Here is a 15,660-nt window from a genome sequence, read left to right as displayed (position 1 = left end):
AAAGTAGGAACTGTATGATCAGAAGTGATGCTGGTAGTAGGCCAGTGACACTATGGTATGAATGCAGCAAAGGGGTCCCCGGGACTGTGGAGAAACTTATGTACACAGAACTGTTGTGTAGTGTGGAGAGAGACTATAGTGTATGTGAGACATACGTTCTAAAGTTTGCTGAACTAGCAGAAGCAAATAACTTGGAGCTGCAAGATTTCACCACATCTATAACCATAGTTTGAGAAAAAAGACAACAGTAGTAAAATAGACTGCAAATTAATCCAATTAATAATAGGGAGGCGTTTTGTGTTAGCAATTGGAGGTTGCGTGGTTAACCCTCAGGCTTCACAATAGCAGGATTGGGGAGTTAGGCTCACTGTACAAGCATACCTGCATTCTATGGTAGGAGACACAGTACTGCAGAATATTTGCACAGTATTGCTTAGGAAGTCGCAATCACACAAAGTCTACCATATCATTGATTCGTAATATGATGTAGCAGGCCTATTTGAGGGATTCATGCTTTCAAATTGCCCAGCAAAGTAGGTGAGGGGGCAGTGAGAAAGCGTGCACTGAATAGTAGAGCATTTTGTTACTGTATCCTAAACACACAACAGAAAGAGTCCATTTCATATAGTTTATCTTGCGACATCAAATATATGTTGCCAGTCATTTATGTGTGGTGGCAGTAAATACAAGTTGCATATAAAGCAGTGTAGTTAGTCTGCTTCTGTGCTTCAGGCACCTCTCAGTTCATTACACTAACAATGATCTGCTTACAGTGTCTGCTTAAATTTGTGTGTCTGTTTTCACTATGCACGTGATAAAAATACTGTAGTGTGGGCTTGCTTGAATACCATTGTTTGTGTAGAAAAATATAATTGCTGCTCTCATTAACCTTGAATGTTATTCATATGCACAAAAAACGCCCATAATCAGTTTTTTTTCAGCATACAAAGACATAGAAGGAAAATCAAAATGCATAATTATGTCTGTCGCCATTAAACCTACTGTCGGTACTGGATCTGTGCTGCTTTTTATGAGGGTTATGCATCAGTCTGCAGTACGAGGATCTGCCTCTGTTAAACTCCCTCTGCTGATGCACATTTTTCCCTTTCTGCAGGACTCTGGTCTTCTTAAAGGCACAATGATGTGGAAGACGCTAGTCATACTGCCGGTGAGAGGGCGCGGGGGAGGTCTTCTCTCTTTGCCTCCTGGACTAGCATGGCCATCATTCGGGCGCTACTCCACATCTGCGACAGACCACAGTCATACTGAGTTGGCACGGGAGCGATCCAAGACTGTCACCTCCTTCTACAACCAACCCAGCATAGATGCTGCTGCTGAAAAGGTGAGGGATTGCTTGGGCCTGGGAAATGCATTCTGTTTAGGACCTTCAAGAAGCTGCTATCAGTCAGGTTGGTGGGACCAGCAGTTGCGTAAGTGCTAAAGGCTGGTTATCTTAAGTCACCTTGAGACGCTACTGCAGCCTAGGGAGTTATTTTTTGTACTGAATTGGGTCACTTCAGTGTGACAGCAGCTCAGGGAGGTGTGTTGAATCATAATATGTAGAACGCAGTTGTTGCAGGGAGAATGGTTCACATTTTGAGGTGTCTTTTTGTTGTCTGCTGCTGCCTTCTGGTTAGAGATGTGTGGAATAATTACATGTAAGGCTTCTTGAAGTTACTGCTCCATCCTGGGGTTGCCCTTATATTGGTTACGGCCTTCTACACCCCACTTCTGAATCTGTAAGACTGTACTCTCTGGAAATGAAGCGTCGTAAAGCTGTTATGGGCTATTTGGAGACAATTGAACAAAGCAAGCACCTCTTACGTGCCTCTGTGAAGTCTTTGAAGGTAGAACTAAACCCAACAAATCAATTGTTTTCAAGTGTAAATAAGGAAAATAGAGGCCTCTAGAGCTGTCAGTAAAATACATGTTTTATTCAGCCAATCAATGAGTTTTCCCGACACTAAACCTCGTGTACCTTTTAGTAGTGTGGCATACAAGAGCATTGTTATGTACAAGAGGATGTTCTCTTTCGAATACTACAGGCTTCCTATTTATTATAGAGGCAGAGTTTCAACTATTTTGAGGGTGCTGCTGGTGTTTTGAATAATGTATGACTACCACTGGCAATGTATAGAACATTAGGTACTTACTTGTGTTACAGCATGAACCTGCTCTAAATGTGGATGCTGCGCATTATTCCACCATCTAGTGGTTGGGTTTAGAAGCCTTTCTTAATTGAAAAAGTTTTAATGTTGGAAGTCAAGCATAGGTGAATTTCTGATGACTATCTGCTGGCCGATGTTAAGCCCACAGTGTCCCAAAATTTGGGGCCTCCTTCTTAAAATCTTAAAATCTTCAAATAAATTCAGTGGTGTGTCTGATGAGCACCCAAGGGATTTGAGGACTTCATGATTGATACATCGAGAATTGGTTGACATTGATGAATGATATTGACTGTGTTCTAGCAGAAGTGACCAGGGCTGTGGAGTACAGGTTTTAGAATGAATGCTTGGCCTTGTTGAAGAATGCCTGCTTGGTCGTTCTTAAATGTTGTGTCTTTTTATGCTTTTTTGGCATTGAAGGAAAAGGCATCCACGTGTGTTGAAAAGTCTTCAACAGATGAAGTGACTGGCATCTTTTGATAAAAGTCCATGGGGAAAACATTAATATTGTGAGTAGTGTAGTGTTAGGATGAAACATAAAAGTTGTGCTCCTCTTGGTCCATGAGGGCTTTCAATATATAGATTAGCTCACTGTTTAAGAAAGAACAATCCCTTGAGAAACCTTGCCTTCTTATAACCTTGAACTGACAGGAATTAAAGTATCCATACTTAGACTCTTAAACAAGGGGGAAAGCGTACACTCCTGAAAATCTTTTCATCCAGGCACTATGTGTTAATGAGAAGACATAATATGTTTAGGAAGATGAGGAAGAAATGCGGCAGCACATAGATACTGACTCACCGCGGGAGGATGTACTAGTGTATCCAAGTAGACCATCTCCATGAAATGAGATTAAAGGGGATGGTGCAGTGGTAAAGAAATGCAATATATCAGTTTTTGTCTGTTATTGAAAGTATTGCAACAAAGTAAGATATTTCTGAGGTTTGATCCATTAAGGAGCTGAATTGAGGAAACTATAAACCTTCTCAATAGAAGCTGCAATACGTAGGTTTACATGTGAAGTCTTCTTGATAGTGGCAACGGCAAGGAAAAGAGTACAAAGTCATGAGAAGATCCTCCAACAGACTTGCATAGCAAAGGCTTGAAAGCAGTAGATCACAAGATGAATAGTGCTGCTGCTGCACTAATTCAGATGGACTCCTGATTATATATGAGCATCAGCCAATGGGCGGAAATGCATGATTTAATTCAGCATCTCCAAGATAAGTTTCAGAAAAGGGTGAATGCCATTGTGGAAGATGAAAAATTAATTATTTGCATCACTTTTCTCAAACCCTCTTTAGACTGCTGATGATGCTGGGAAACAGCCATGCTAAGGAAAAGTATCAAGGCATCTGTAGGTCCACTTCCCGGCATTTTTCTACCTTGAAAACAACATAAACATTCATGTGCTCTTACGAGGGGAGCATCTTTTTGGCCTAAATTGAACAAAAGCCTGGAGCACTAGAAGAAAGTGGAAGGCATAGGAAAAGCGATGCAGGCACTGCAGACAAAGGGGGTCATTTAACAAAGGTAGTGCTATTGATAGGAGAAGACAAGAAAGACAACCATAGATTTCATCACAAACCGAAGACCTGGTACAGAGGACATATACCAACTTACAGGTTGTGGCAGCAGTTAACCTTCTACAGCATCATGTTCAAGAGCATTTGGTACTGGGAGCCATTTAAGTATTGCTGCTACAGAAAAAGAACAAATGTGTGCCTCCTTTCTCATTCCAAAGTAATACCTAATTTTGAGACCAGTTCTGGACCTATTGTATATAAACAGATTTACATAAACAAAGAAGATTCAGGTAAACACCTTTCAAAACTTCATAACATTAATGGAAGTACACAGCATTGTAACAGCAATAGATCTAGAACAGGGTTATTTTCATATTCCCATGCATCAGGCTCAGAGACAATATCTTAGGTTTGTAGTGAAGTGAGTTTATTACTAATTCAAGGTGGTAATATTTGTAAGCAGCTCCAAAGGTGTTAAATGTCTGTAGTAGTGGCTGTGCAAATGGAGCCCCTAGCCATTTATCTGTACCCACTCCTGAACCATTGGTTGGTGAAGGGCGATTTGTTTCAGAAATATCAGACTGGTATTCAAAAAGCAGTGAGCTTAATAGATCAATCAGGGTTCACAGGCAACCTGAAATAAAAATCTCACTCCCAAGCAAACAAAAGGTTTTACCTGGTTAATTCTGGAAAGAGAGTTGGCACTGTCGATTCTAGAGCTGATAAGGATGATGACATTGCAACAACAAATTGTCCTTTTCCAGATGCCTTACTTTCTGGCAGTTAGTACTGTGAGGATATGTTTGGCAAAGATGGTGTCATGTATTCATTTGATACTAAATTAGTCTTTTACAGGGGACCAATACAAGAATGGCTGACTAATCCTTGGTCACAAGTGAAAGGGGACTGGGAGGGATGTGTGGGTTGTCAGAAGCAATTGAATTAGTGGATTAACAGCAATATAATGAAGCACAACTATCAGCCAGTTAGACCCAGCGGCCATCATTACCACAAATGTGGAGGACTTGGAGCCAAGATGGCAACAAGGCACAGTGTTGAGGACAGTCTTTCAGACAGTAAAGATTTCATGGAGTCTGATTTGGACAGAAGTACATCAACCATGTAGTATCCCAACAAACAAAAAGGAACAACCTCCTGCCCCCCTCTCAAAATTGTCATAAGACATTTGACCATGTATAGAAATGTAGTTATTGCACAGCACATTATATTACAGGAAAAAGCACATACAGACAAGTTAAGCAGACAAATTGACGCATTGCCAAAGTGGGAGCTGAAACAGACACAGGCTACCATAATTTTTTATCAGTGAGGTACACAAAGCATAAATTTGTTGACCACAAAAAATGGAAAATGCCGAAACATTGTGATGCGTTGTTGATGAGTTGGTACTGGAAATTTGCTTGTGCTTTTTTAACCACTCTTTCCACTTCTACCAATAGTCCTTGAACATCTCCAAGATATACAACACGACTGTGATCTTATTGTACTAAGGTCACAGCTAGGGTACTTTGTGTGTTACATATGATGTGACTCCGAAGTTTTAAAATTTTAACATGCAAATTTATCAGAAATGTGTATGGATGTCATCAGTGAGATAAGTGAATCATCCACTGGGACATGTTACATGGGCAAGCTTAGTAAATTAGTGTTTACATGAGCAGGTTGTTATTCCGCATCTTTAAGTATCTTTTAGACTCTGGCTTCAGCTGATACAAACAGGGCCATAGAAAGATTTCTAGACTACTATGGCCTCTTGCATACATGCTTTTTCGGCTGTGTCAAATTTTGATGTAAATCATACAGATTCCTCTGAATAGGTGTTGAACTAAGTTCATTTGCAATCAATACATATTTCTGCCTTCAAGCAGGTGTTGGAATACCTTCATTGGTGGTCCATATAGTTGAAACTCCTGAAATGATTGCCCTTTCACTGAATGTCACCTGGAGTTACTCTGGGCATGGACTCTCTTCATTGCGCTGCAGAGCTTATGGAGGAGTGATAGGTTATTGAGCTTGTCAAAATGTCCATGTTAACCTTATTGTGATTAAGGACATTTTCTGATCAGGAAAGTCGTTTTATCTAAACAGGCAACAGCTGCTCTATTTGAACTTGAAGTGGTCCTGTGTGGCCTATTTAGCAATAGTAGGACTTTGTACTTAATAAGCTGAATATTCTTTTTCTAACAGTCTAAAAAAGCATACTTGGTGTCTAAATCTTTCAAACATGATTTCAGGCATGACTCTGTGTGTGTCAGTAATTAGATTCTCTCATTTGGACCCTTAAGACTCTAGTGTCTCCAGCCAACATTGACTTAAATTCAGTCATGTGGAAGTCGTTTTTCTCATGGTTAACAATTTATGCAGTGACCAATTTCTAAGTTTTTTCTTTTAGATTTTTCAAAGTATGCTTTATTATGGGGGAATAGATGATGCTACATACCCACTTTTAGTTCTCCCTGAAAACAAATGTCAAAAGTCTATCTTAAAGAGGAGGTCTTGCTTCCTTTATTTTTCCTACACCATCCCTTGATAAGGAACATTTACATATATTGAATTTCAGAATTGTTTTAATTTTCGCAGGGCCTTGTCCATTCAAATTTCTTTTAGTCATTTTGTCAACTACAGTGGTGTCTCTTCAGATAAATGTGCTGGCAAGGCTTGGAGAACAAGCAGGGCAGTCTCTTACGTCTCAAAGTGTTAATAATTGCTACTTTACTGTACTGTAAGAGCATCCATGTGCACACAGTAACTGACAAGATGGCTTTTGTTAACTTCTACGACTGCGTTAGCTAGTGCATTATCTTTAGTGGAGTTATATATCGCTAGGCTAAGGGTGTTGGCTCCTAGGTGTTTGCCCAGTTCAGACAGACTTTTCCTAAAATCTCTTTTGCCACCATTGAAATTAACACATCTCTACTAATACTTAATGAGTTTCACTTTTGGAGCTAGCAGTAAGTACAAGTTATTTACCATATTACTTTTGTACTGATAGTTCTAAGTTCTCCTTTGCACAGGAAAAGCCATCTACTATATCCCTCTGTGTTCATCATGGGTGTTGACACATACTAAAATAAATTGAGATATGTGAGATGCAGGGCTATAAAGGGCAGAGACTGAAAGTAAAGTACATACTTGTCCCACTTTACATCTGAAAACAGTTTCCATTACAGTGCAAGTATTTAGCTACCAGGCACAAATTACAAGCGCTATTGCAGTGAGTAATTTATCCTTTAATTGTGCTTGGCAGTAGCATGTGTTCTCACTTCTGATGGTTTGATTGTCTTGATGCCAAATTACACTCTGCAGCAGCATGCAATTAAGATTACTAGAATGCATTTTCTTGGTATTAGTTGTGCATATATTTTACTATAAGTCCCTACGCTGCTGGACATATAACATTTTTAAATTCCATTAAACCACAGTCCCCGTCAAAGAGTAAAGGGAATGTATGCCAATATGAGACCCTCATGTCTCCCAAATATCTATGGTTTTTGAGTACCAGCTGTAGCCTGGCTTCATCAAGTTAAGGGCTGGTTGAGTGTATTTTCTCAGGGCGTCTTGGGGAAGTGCTGTAGCTTGTAGTTGGGGAATTTGTAATATCTAGGAATAAGTCCATTCATTAACCACTACAAACAAGAAGTTGGGGTATCCTACCTAACAGTGGGTCTGTTGAAGAGCAACCAAAAGTATAGTTTAGAGTGCTATCTTTTCCGGGTCTTGCCCCCTCAAGGAGCTACTGGGGATTGAGTGTGCCAGTGTATCAATATCTGAGTTCCTGAAAGAGGTGCTGAGAAGCGGGAGAGTCACTTGAGCTGTTTCCAGCATGGGCTGGAGAGACAGGCATTTGATTGTGTAACTCTGGCACCTTTCTTGTCTTGTATCTCGTATGGTGGGTGACTACTGTAAATCAAATACTCTCAACATCTCCTTGAGCAGGCACCCCTTGTACCCAGCAGAACTTTTGTCTTGCAGCCCTGTTGACTCTATAACTTTGTGCGGTCAAGTGTGGACATCGCCCGCTTTCACATTCTTTAGAGGTTACATGTGAACACACTCACTCTAATGATTTTGTAATGGACCACTTGTAACAAGTGAAGAAAATGAGCCATTAACCATAAGAGCAGCTTCCTGCTTCTTTCCTCCACTCTATTCTTCCTCTAGCTATGCCTGGCTCTTCTTTGTGCTTTCTACCTCACTTTCTCTGACTTCTATTTGTGTGCAGCTCTTACAGTTTTAATTTGATCTCTCCTTGTCTACCTGGGCTCCTTCTCTTCACTTCACTCAGTCTCACTCTACCCTGGCCTACTGTGCATGCTGTCCTGTGTATGCCCTCCCTTGCACCACAAGGTTCTGTTGGTGACTTCCTTTGTCTTCTTCGCCTTACTCTTGACAGCATTATTTTGTCTGAATCTGTTTAACCAGGGAGTTGTCTGCATATCGTGCAACAGTTTCCCCTTGGACAAAATGGCATGTTCAGCAGCAGTTGATCATTTCATTTATCGGAATGGATCATCTCTTGCCCACATACAGGAAACTTTGTATGCAGCCTCTTTCAGAACTCTGCTCAGTCAGTGTAAAGCATCATAGGCTCATAGATTGTATTTGCCAGAGTGAGTGGGGGCCAGGTTTCCTCTTTCAGCACTGGTGCAGTGAATCAGGTCATCACTGGTCTGTGTTTCCCCAGTAGACTCTGATTTAAAGCATTGTAGATGTTGGTTAGGCTGAACAGTGAAGATGATCTTGCTTTTATTGTTAATGACTGACAGCTTCTACAGGCCAGTACCTTGAATGTGATAGAATAGTCTGCAAAGGGTACCTGGGTTCATGTGTGATAGGTTTTGCTAGCACTGTCTGCCTAGTAAAAGTTGGGTGGTAGGGTTATAATTGCTAGTCAATAAAAATCTCAATTTGGCGATAGAAGTTGGTAGTGTTTGATGTAGATCACCTGGAATTAGATTGGCCTGTGCATTGCTTTAGGTTTCTGCTAAAATCTACTTTATTTGTCTCCTATTAGCCTTCTGTACGTCTAACACCAACCACCATGCTGTATTCTGGCCGCTCCCAAGACGGTAGCCACATCCTGGTAAGGAAACCCAAGTTCTGCACTCCTCACCACTGTCCTCCAAACAGTGCAATTATTTAAATTGCAACTTTTCCATGCTTTTTGTTGAATAAATGTGCCCATTATTCTGAGCACACACGTCTTGCTCCTGTCATGTTCGAAGTCATTAGGCTGTGTTTGTGTCACTGCATATTTCATAAAACTCTTCACTAGGTCTCAGTACAAGGGTGTTATTCGTCGATAAGATTGAATGAATCACCTGCAAAGAAAATGCTATTGACACAACAACGGTGTAAAGACAGTACAGGGTTATGTTAATGCTTACAAGACGATCTGTAGCAGTTTGAGTGTGCTTGTGGATTCCCATCTGGTTTATCTCTTTTAAGCTTCTTGGGTGCTGAAATGTTTGTGTGGAGATGGGGAGCAGGAGTTTCAGCCATGCACTCTTATTGGCCCTCTCTCCTTTCAACTTTTCCCTTTTCATTCCTCTAGAAAAGTGCCCGCTACCTGCACAAGGAACTACCGGTGCGCATAGCTCATCGTGTTAAAGGTTTCCGCAGCTTGCCCTTCATCATCGGCTGCAATCCCACTATTCTTCATGTGGTAGGTGTCTCATCAGGCCCCATCTATCCTCTCCCCTGCATAAGTATCTTCTCGCAGTAGACCCTGTCTGTTAAGAGCAGGTCTCAGTTTATGTTCAATGGCATGTGTGGCTGTAGATACATGTGCTTCGCATAAGTCCGCCATCTAGTGTTGAACTTGGAGTGTTGCAAGTTGTTTTTGTTTGAAGAATCTTTTTGATTAACAAGATTGAGTGACTCTTCCTCTTGGTGGTACTGTGCATCGTCATTGAGTCCTTTGTTAGATTGTTTTCTCTCCGCTGTCTGGTTCGGACTTGTGTTCCTCTCCCTCTGGTATTCCTCGGCCTATTCCAAACACTTCTATTCCATCTTTCTGTCAACAACGATATTGTATTCCAGTCACGTTTTCTCAGTCTAATATAGTCGATCCTCATTTTTACGTCCGGAGTCTGCCTACTGCCCTTCAAGGCATTAACGCCCATCTTGTCGGGATATGCAGGGTTGATGGAGCGGACTCCATTTTGGTTTTGCCCTCGATGCCATTCAAAATTCCCACACACCGACCAACACCTGGTGTGTAACTTGTGCTTGTCCCAGACCATAAAGAAGAAACCTGCAGCGCCTGTCGAACTTTTCAATCCAAAAAGAGAATCCAGGACCGAAGAACTCACTGATTGGAGATGGCGTCAAAACACCGTATGACACTCGTGATATTTTCACGGAAGAGCATGCGCAGGAGGAGATCGAACAGGAGAAAGCCTTCTTCATAAATGATTCGGAGTCGGACGCTCAATCTGACATCGAATGTCCGCTTCTCACCTCAGTGTAACCCATGCGTACATTAGCCCCAACCTCCCATACAAAGACTCTAAAGAAGCCCCACAAACAGGTCTTCGGTCCACCACTGCCTTCAGGCCATGGTCGGATCTGAAAGTTTCCCTTGGATGCCCCGCCTTTTGGCTCAGCACCAAAAATAGCCAAAGCTAAGCAGTCTTCGGCATCGACCTCTGGCTCAGCAGCATCTCATACAGCCTCGGGATTGAGTTGACCCTTCGAACCGAGCGTTTTGACTCCAGAGTAGGAAGCCTTCCACATCCACTTCGGAGCTAACAGCTTGGGGTTGACACAAGGTTTCCGCTCCCATAACTTGGGAACTGAAGATTCTGTATTCCAGAGGCTCCAGTCATTCCTCTAAAGCAACTTCACCAGTGGAGCCAATCCTCAAATTAATGGACGCTCGTCAGCGCCAGCTCCATATCCAAAAGGGAACATGAAGAATAATTGCTTTCCCCCCCCCCTGTCCCAATCAAGAGGAAACTTACTTTTCAAGAGTCCTTGGACACTGCTCCTCCACCTAAAAAGGTCTCCATGGACAAGGTGCCAGTTCAACCCCAGCCTTCTCCGCCACACTCTCCTGTGCTTCCTCCTGCTCCTCCAAAACCTCCCCAATCTCCTCCACCTATTGTTGAGCCACAATTTTCTCCACAAGGTTCACCCCCACCTCAGGGAGAGGACTTCGTGAACATTCCACAAGATATTGACCCATGCGATTCATATGATCCAGATCCCATGTTGCCAAATTACCCTGATTTATACCCTGCACACTCTTCACCTTCCGAAGATGCAACTTCATATCAGCAGGTCATAACATGGGCAGCTGCATATCACAACGTACAACTGCACAACTGCACACTGACCCTATTGAAGAGGATTTTCTCTTCAATACACTGACTATCACCCATAAATAGTCAGTTTTTGCCTCTGTTACTAGGTATGCTTAGACGTGCCACAGACATTTTTAAAGAATCTGTTAGGTCAAGAGTTGTTACCCCAAGGGTCGATTTTTGAAAGAAAACCATATATATATATATATATATATATATATCAGCACCTAGAGACCCTATATTTATTTGGTCACAAATACCTCCTGACTCTATAGTCTACAGCATGGAAATGTGCTAACAGCCATTCAACGGGAGATGCACCTCCCCTGATAAGGAGATGCAGCAAGGAAAAGAGTGGCAACACATGCTGCCAATCGTTGGCATATCGCCAATTCGCAGGCAGTCTTGGCACGTTAGAACAGGGCCCACTGGGATGAAATAGAGGATCTTTTCCAGTAACTCCCAGAGGAACATCGCAAAAGGGGACAGGAAATATTTTCTGAGGGCCAAATTATTTCAAACAACTCGATTAGGTGTGCCACTGATGCAGCTGATACCGCAGCATGTAGTATTAATACTAGTATTATTATCAGAAGGCATTCTTGGCTCAGATGTTCAGGCTTCAAGATGTCATTCCTATTACAGCAAGGTGACTTCATGACAGCTTTAGATCTGAAGGACGCATACTTTCACATTCCCATTCATCCAGCACACTGCAAATACCTCAGATTTGTCGTTTTGGGGAAACATCAATTCAAGGTTTTACGATTCGGGGTGACGACCGCCCCCAGGGTCTTCACAAAATGTCTAGCTGTAGTTGCGACTTACCTCAGAAGACAACACATCCATGTCTTCCTCTACATGGACGACTGGATCATAAAAGCCAATAGTATCCAACAATGTCCGTGTCACACTTGGCGCACAGTAGACCTTCTCTACACTTTGGGATTCACACTCAATTTTCTCAAATCCCACCTCCAACCTTTACATACAGCCCTTTCTGGGGGCAGTTGTCACTGCTCAGTCAGCGTTGGCATATCCAAGCCCATTTTGAAGTCAAGTTTTCGAACTTTTCTTTCCTAACTACAAGAAAACCACTCTTACAGTGAGGATAGAGATGCAGTTACTAGGGATGATGGTGTCCTGCATTGCCATAGTTCCCCATGCCAAAGTACACATTGCATCCCTTACAGCAGTGTCTATCCCGTCGGTGGTCTCAGTCACAAGTTCACCTCCAAGATCTAGTGTTGTTGGACTGCCAGACTCACTGCTCCCTGCAATGGTGGAATCCCACCAACCTTACCAAGGGGCGGCCTTTCAGGACCCTGTGCCTCAAGTCACTCTGACTACAGATGCATTGCAGACAGGTTGGGGAGCTCATCTCAACCACCTCACGATACAAGGTATATCGTATCCCATTCAAGAAACTTCTCACATCAAGTACTTGGAGCTACAGGCAGTCTTTCTAGCACTCAAAGCCTTTCTATCACAATTCTCCCACAAAGTGGTTCTAGTCCATACTGACAACATGACAGCCATGTATTATCTTCAGAAACGGGGGACATGTTCTTCTCAATTGTCCCTTCTTGCTCAGACAATTTGGAAATGGGTAATTCACCACCACATTCACTTACTGGCAGAGTATCTTCCAGTTATGGACAACCAGTTTGCAGACCTCCTCAGCAGGATACAGGAACAAGTCCACAAATGGGAACTTCACCCATAAGTATTTCGCCAGTACTTTCAAAGGTGGAGAACACCACAAATAGACCTCTTCACCACGGCAGAAAATTCAAAATGCCAAAACCTTGCGTCCAGATACCCACACCCTCAGTCCAAGGGCAATGCTCTGTGGATGAATTGGTCAAGAATATTTGCTAACGCTTTTCCACCTCTACCACTCATTCCATCTCTAGTTCGCAAAATGAGACAAACATTGTGGAGAAGTGTGGCACAATGGTTAGAGCGGCAGACCCTGATGCAGAAATCTGGCCCCGGGACCAGGGTTCAATTCCCGCCTCAGCGGGTCTTGGACTCAAATCCCTTGGACTGGATAATTCTCGCCTCGGTGCCTCATCTAATTAATGGGTCCCACTCTGTAACTCTGGGCAACAGCTTGCTTAATCTCCACAATGGTCCTCACAGCGCTTGGATGCCTGGCTGCACCCTGGGGGTGCCCAGGAGTGGGTGCCCCACAGGGAAAAGCCAGGAGGGGTTCCACAGCGGTATGCGTACAGCACCTTGAGACCCTAACGGGTGAGTAGTGCGCTATACAATCGCACAGTTTTACAGTTTAACATTACTCACCATGATGCTTGTAGCTCCCACATGGGCATGTCAGCCCTGGTTCACAACACTGTTGCATCTGTCTGTACCTCCTCATGAGAAACTCCCCAACCAGCTGGACCTTCTCACTCAAAATCAAGGTCAAATCAGACATTCAGACCCCAAAACACTAAACCTTGCAATATGGCCTCTGAAGTAAGAGTTTGGTTATTTGAATCTCCCCTCAGAATGTATGGAAATTCATAGAGAGGCACGTAAACCTACAACTTAGACGGTGTTACGCTGCAAACTGGAAACGCTTTATCTGCTACTGTCAAACCTAAATATATTGACCCACTCAAAGCCTCAGTTCAAGACATTATCTGCTACATTTACAAAAGGCAAACGTACCATACTCATCTATTAGGCTTCATTTGGTGTTATAGCTGCTTACATCCAAAATAAACATCATATTTCTTTATTTACACACAGATAAGGTACTTCTTAGGGCAAACCCCAAGTTTCTTCCAAAAGTAGTTTAACCATTTCACATTAATCAATCAATTGAGTTACCGGTCTTTTTCCCACAGCTAGACTTAGTTGCATATAGAGCTCTCCACACACAAGATGTAAAAAGGGGCCCTTATGTATTACATTGATGGGACTAAGAAGTTTAGGAAATCTAAACAGCTTTTTGAAGCATTACCATTGCCATATAAAGGCAATCCAATTTCACAAAATGCATAGCCAGGTGGATAGTCAAGTGTATTCGGACTTGCTATCTTAAAGCCATGGGGCAGTTACCTATTACTCCCAGAGCACATTCCACTAGAAAAAAGTGTGCTTCTATGGCTTTGTTAGGTAACATAGCAATAGCAGACGTTTCTAAGGCTTCTACTTGGTCTACAGCACATACGTTTACTAAACACTATTGTGTAGATGTTTTAGCACGACAACTAGCTAATGATGGCAACGTGGTGCTCAGGACATTTTTTCGAGCAACTCCAACAGGCTACCCACCGCTTACTTGGAGGGGACTGCTATACAGTCTATGCAAAGCACGTTTATCTACAGCCACACATTCCATTGAACTGAAAATGTTACTTACCCAGTAGACATCTGTTCGTGGCGTATAGTGCTTTAGATTCACATGCACCTCCCTCCTACCCGGGAGCCTTTGGTCATGTAGTGGCCTTCTTATATAAATATTGTATCTATGTAATACACTGCATGGACATATTTTTCTTACTCTCTATATATACTCCTTACCTCACCCGCCTGCGGGAAAACAATCTAACAAAGGACTCGATGCCCATGCGCAGTATCACCAAGAGAAGGAGTTGCTCGATCTCGTGACTCGAAAAGATTCTTCGAACAAAAACAACTTGTAACACTCCGTACGCAACAATAAATGCCAGACTTATACAAAGCAAGTTAATCTATAGCACTGCATGCCACAAAGAGATGTATACTGGGTAAGTAACATTTTTCTTTCTTAAGTCTTAACTTTGCTTTTCTCTAATCTCTCCCAACAGCATGAGTTGTATATCCGGGCTTTTCAGAAGCTGAGTGAGTACCCTCCGGTGAGTATCTGTTAAGCATGTGTGTGTGAGCAGCTCCTACTTAACAAGCAACTTCAGTTCTGAGTGCCTCTTTTAGCCCTTACCAACCGCCCCTTGGAAGGGATCTGCTGTTGCTTTTTAGATTTGTTCCATTCTACTCTTGATCCTACATCATTGGTCCTTCTCACCTCACAGTACTCCTGCACCATTCCCTGGTGTGAAAGTTTTTTTTGTTTTTTTTTAAATCCTTATGCAAGTGATCTCCCCCTTTGGATTTTTTTCCTCTAACTTGAGAGGTCTTCACCTCCTCTCTTCCCCTCAAGTTCCAAAAATAACCTATCTAACCTACCCCACCCCCAAGAGACCTCAGCATGCTTGTGGTGTGCCAAATTCGATTCCTCACCTCCGTTCGAGCAGTGCAGTGTGACATTTTTACTTTAGCAGTGTGAATCCTCTCCATGTGGCTCTTTCTCCCTCAGATGTGATGTTCTCTAATTGGCCTCCTAACCCTTGCATGTGAGTGCTAATTTCTACCCCTCTCAGTGGTCAGTGAATAACCTTTCTCTCTCATGCTTGTGTGTTTGCGTGTGGCCATTCCCCATCCATGTACTAGATTAAATGTTACCCCGTTACTCTTCTCATCTCACAAGTTGTGCTACTCCCCTCCCCCTCCCAGATGCAAGAAGCCCAGTGCTACAGTTTTTTTCAGGTGTGTGTACTACTTCTCCACTTAATGTGACCTCTGATCTGGGTGAAAACGTAGGATGCAATATGAGAAAAGCAAAGTATTTGAAAGGATACATAAAAATTGTG

The 15,660-nt window shown here is 42.5% G+C and overlaps 1 protein-coding gene across 9 annotated transcripts in view; it reads left to right on the top strand.

Annotated features, from left to right (window-relative positions):
- BCKDK (branched chain keto acid dehydrogenase kinase) overlaps positions 1-15,660 on the top strand; it is a 247,806-nt gene that overhangs the window by 140,797 nt on the left and 91,349 nt on the right. For all 9 annotated transcript variants that reach the window (XM_069244198.1, XM_069244201.1, XM_069244202.1 and 6 more), the window contains 4 exons: positions 1,115-1,342; positions 8,728-8,796; positions 9,268-9,378; positions 14,821-14,868. In XM_069244198.1, coding sequence (XP_069100299.1) covers positions 1,139-1,342; positions 8,728-8,796; positions 9,268-9,378; positions 14,821-14,868 — 432 coding nt within the window. In that variant the 5' untranslated portion in view covers positions 1,115-1,138. The remainder of the gene's footprint in view (positions 1-1,114; positions 1,343-8,727; positions 8,797-9,267; positions 9,379-14,820; positions 14,869-15,660) is intronic.

This window comes from Pleurodeles waltl, chromosome 7 (assembly GCF_031143425.1).
Source record: "Pleurodeles waltl isolate 20211129_DDA chromosome 7, aPleWal1.hap1.20221129, whole genome shotgun sequence".
Classification (NCBI taxonomy): Eukaryota; Metazoa; Chordata; class Amphibia; order Caudata; family Salamandridae; genus Pleurodeles; species Pleurodeles waltl.
This window is presented reverse-complemented; position numbering and strand designations above follow the sequence as displayed.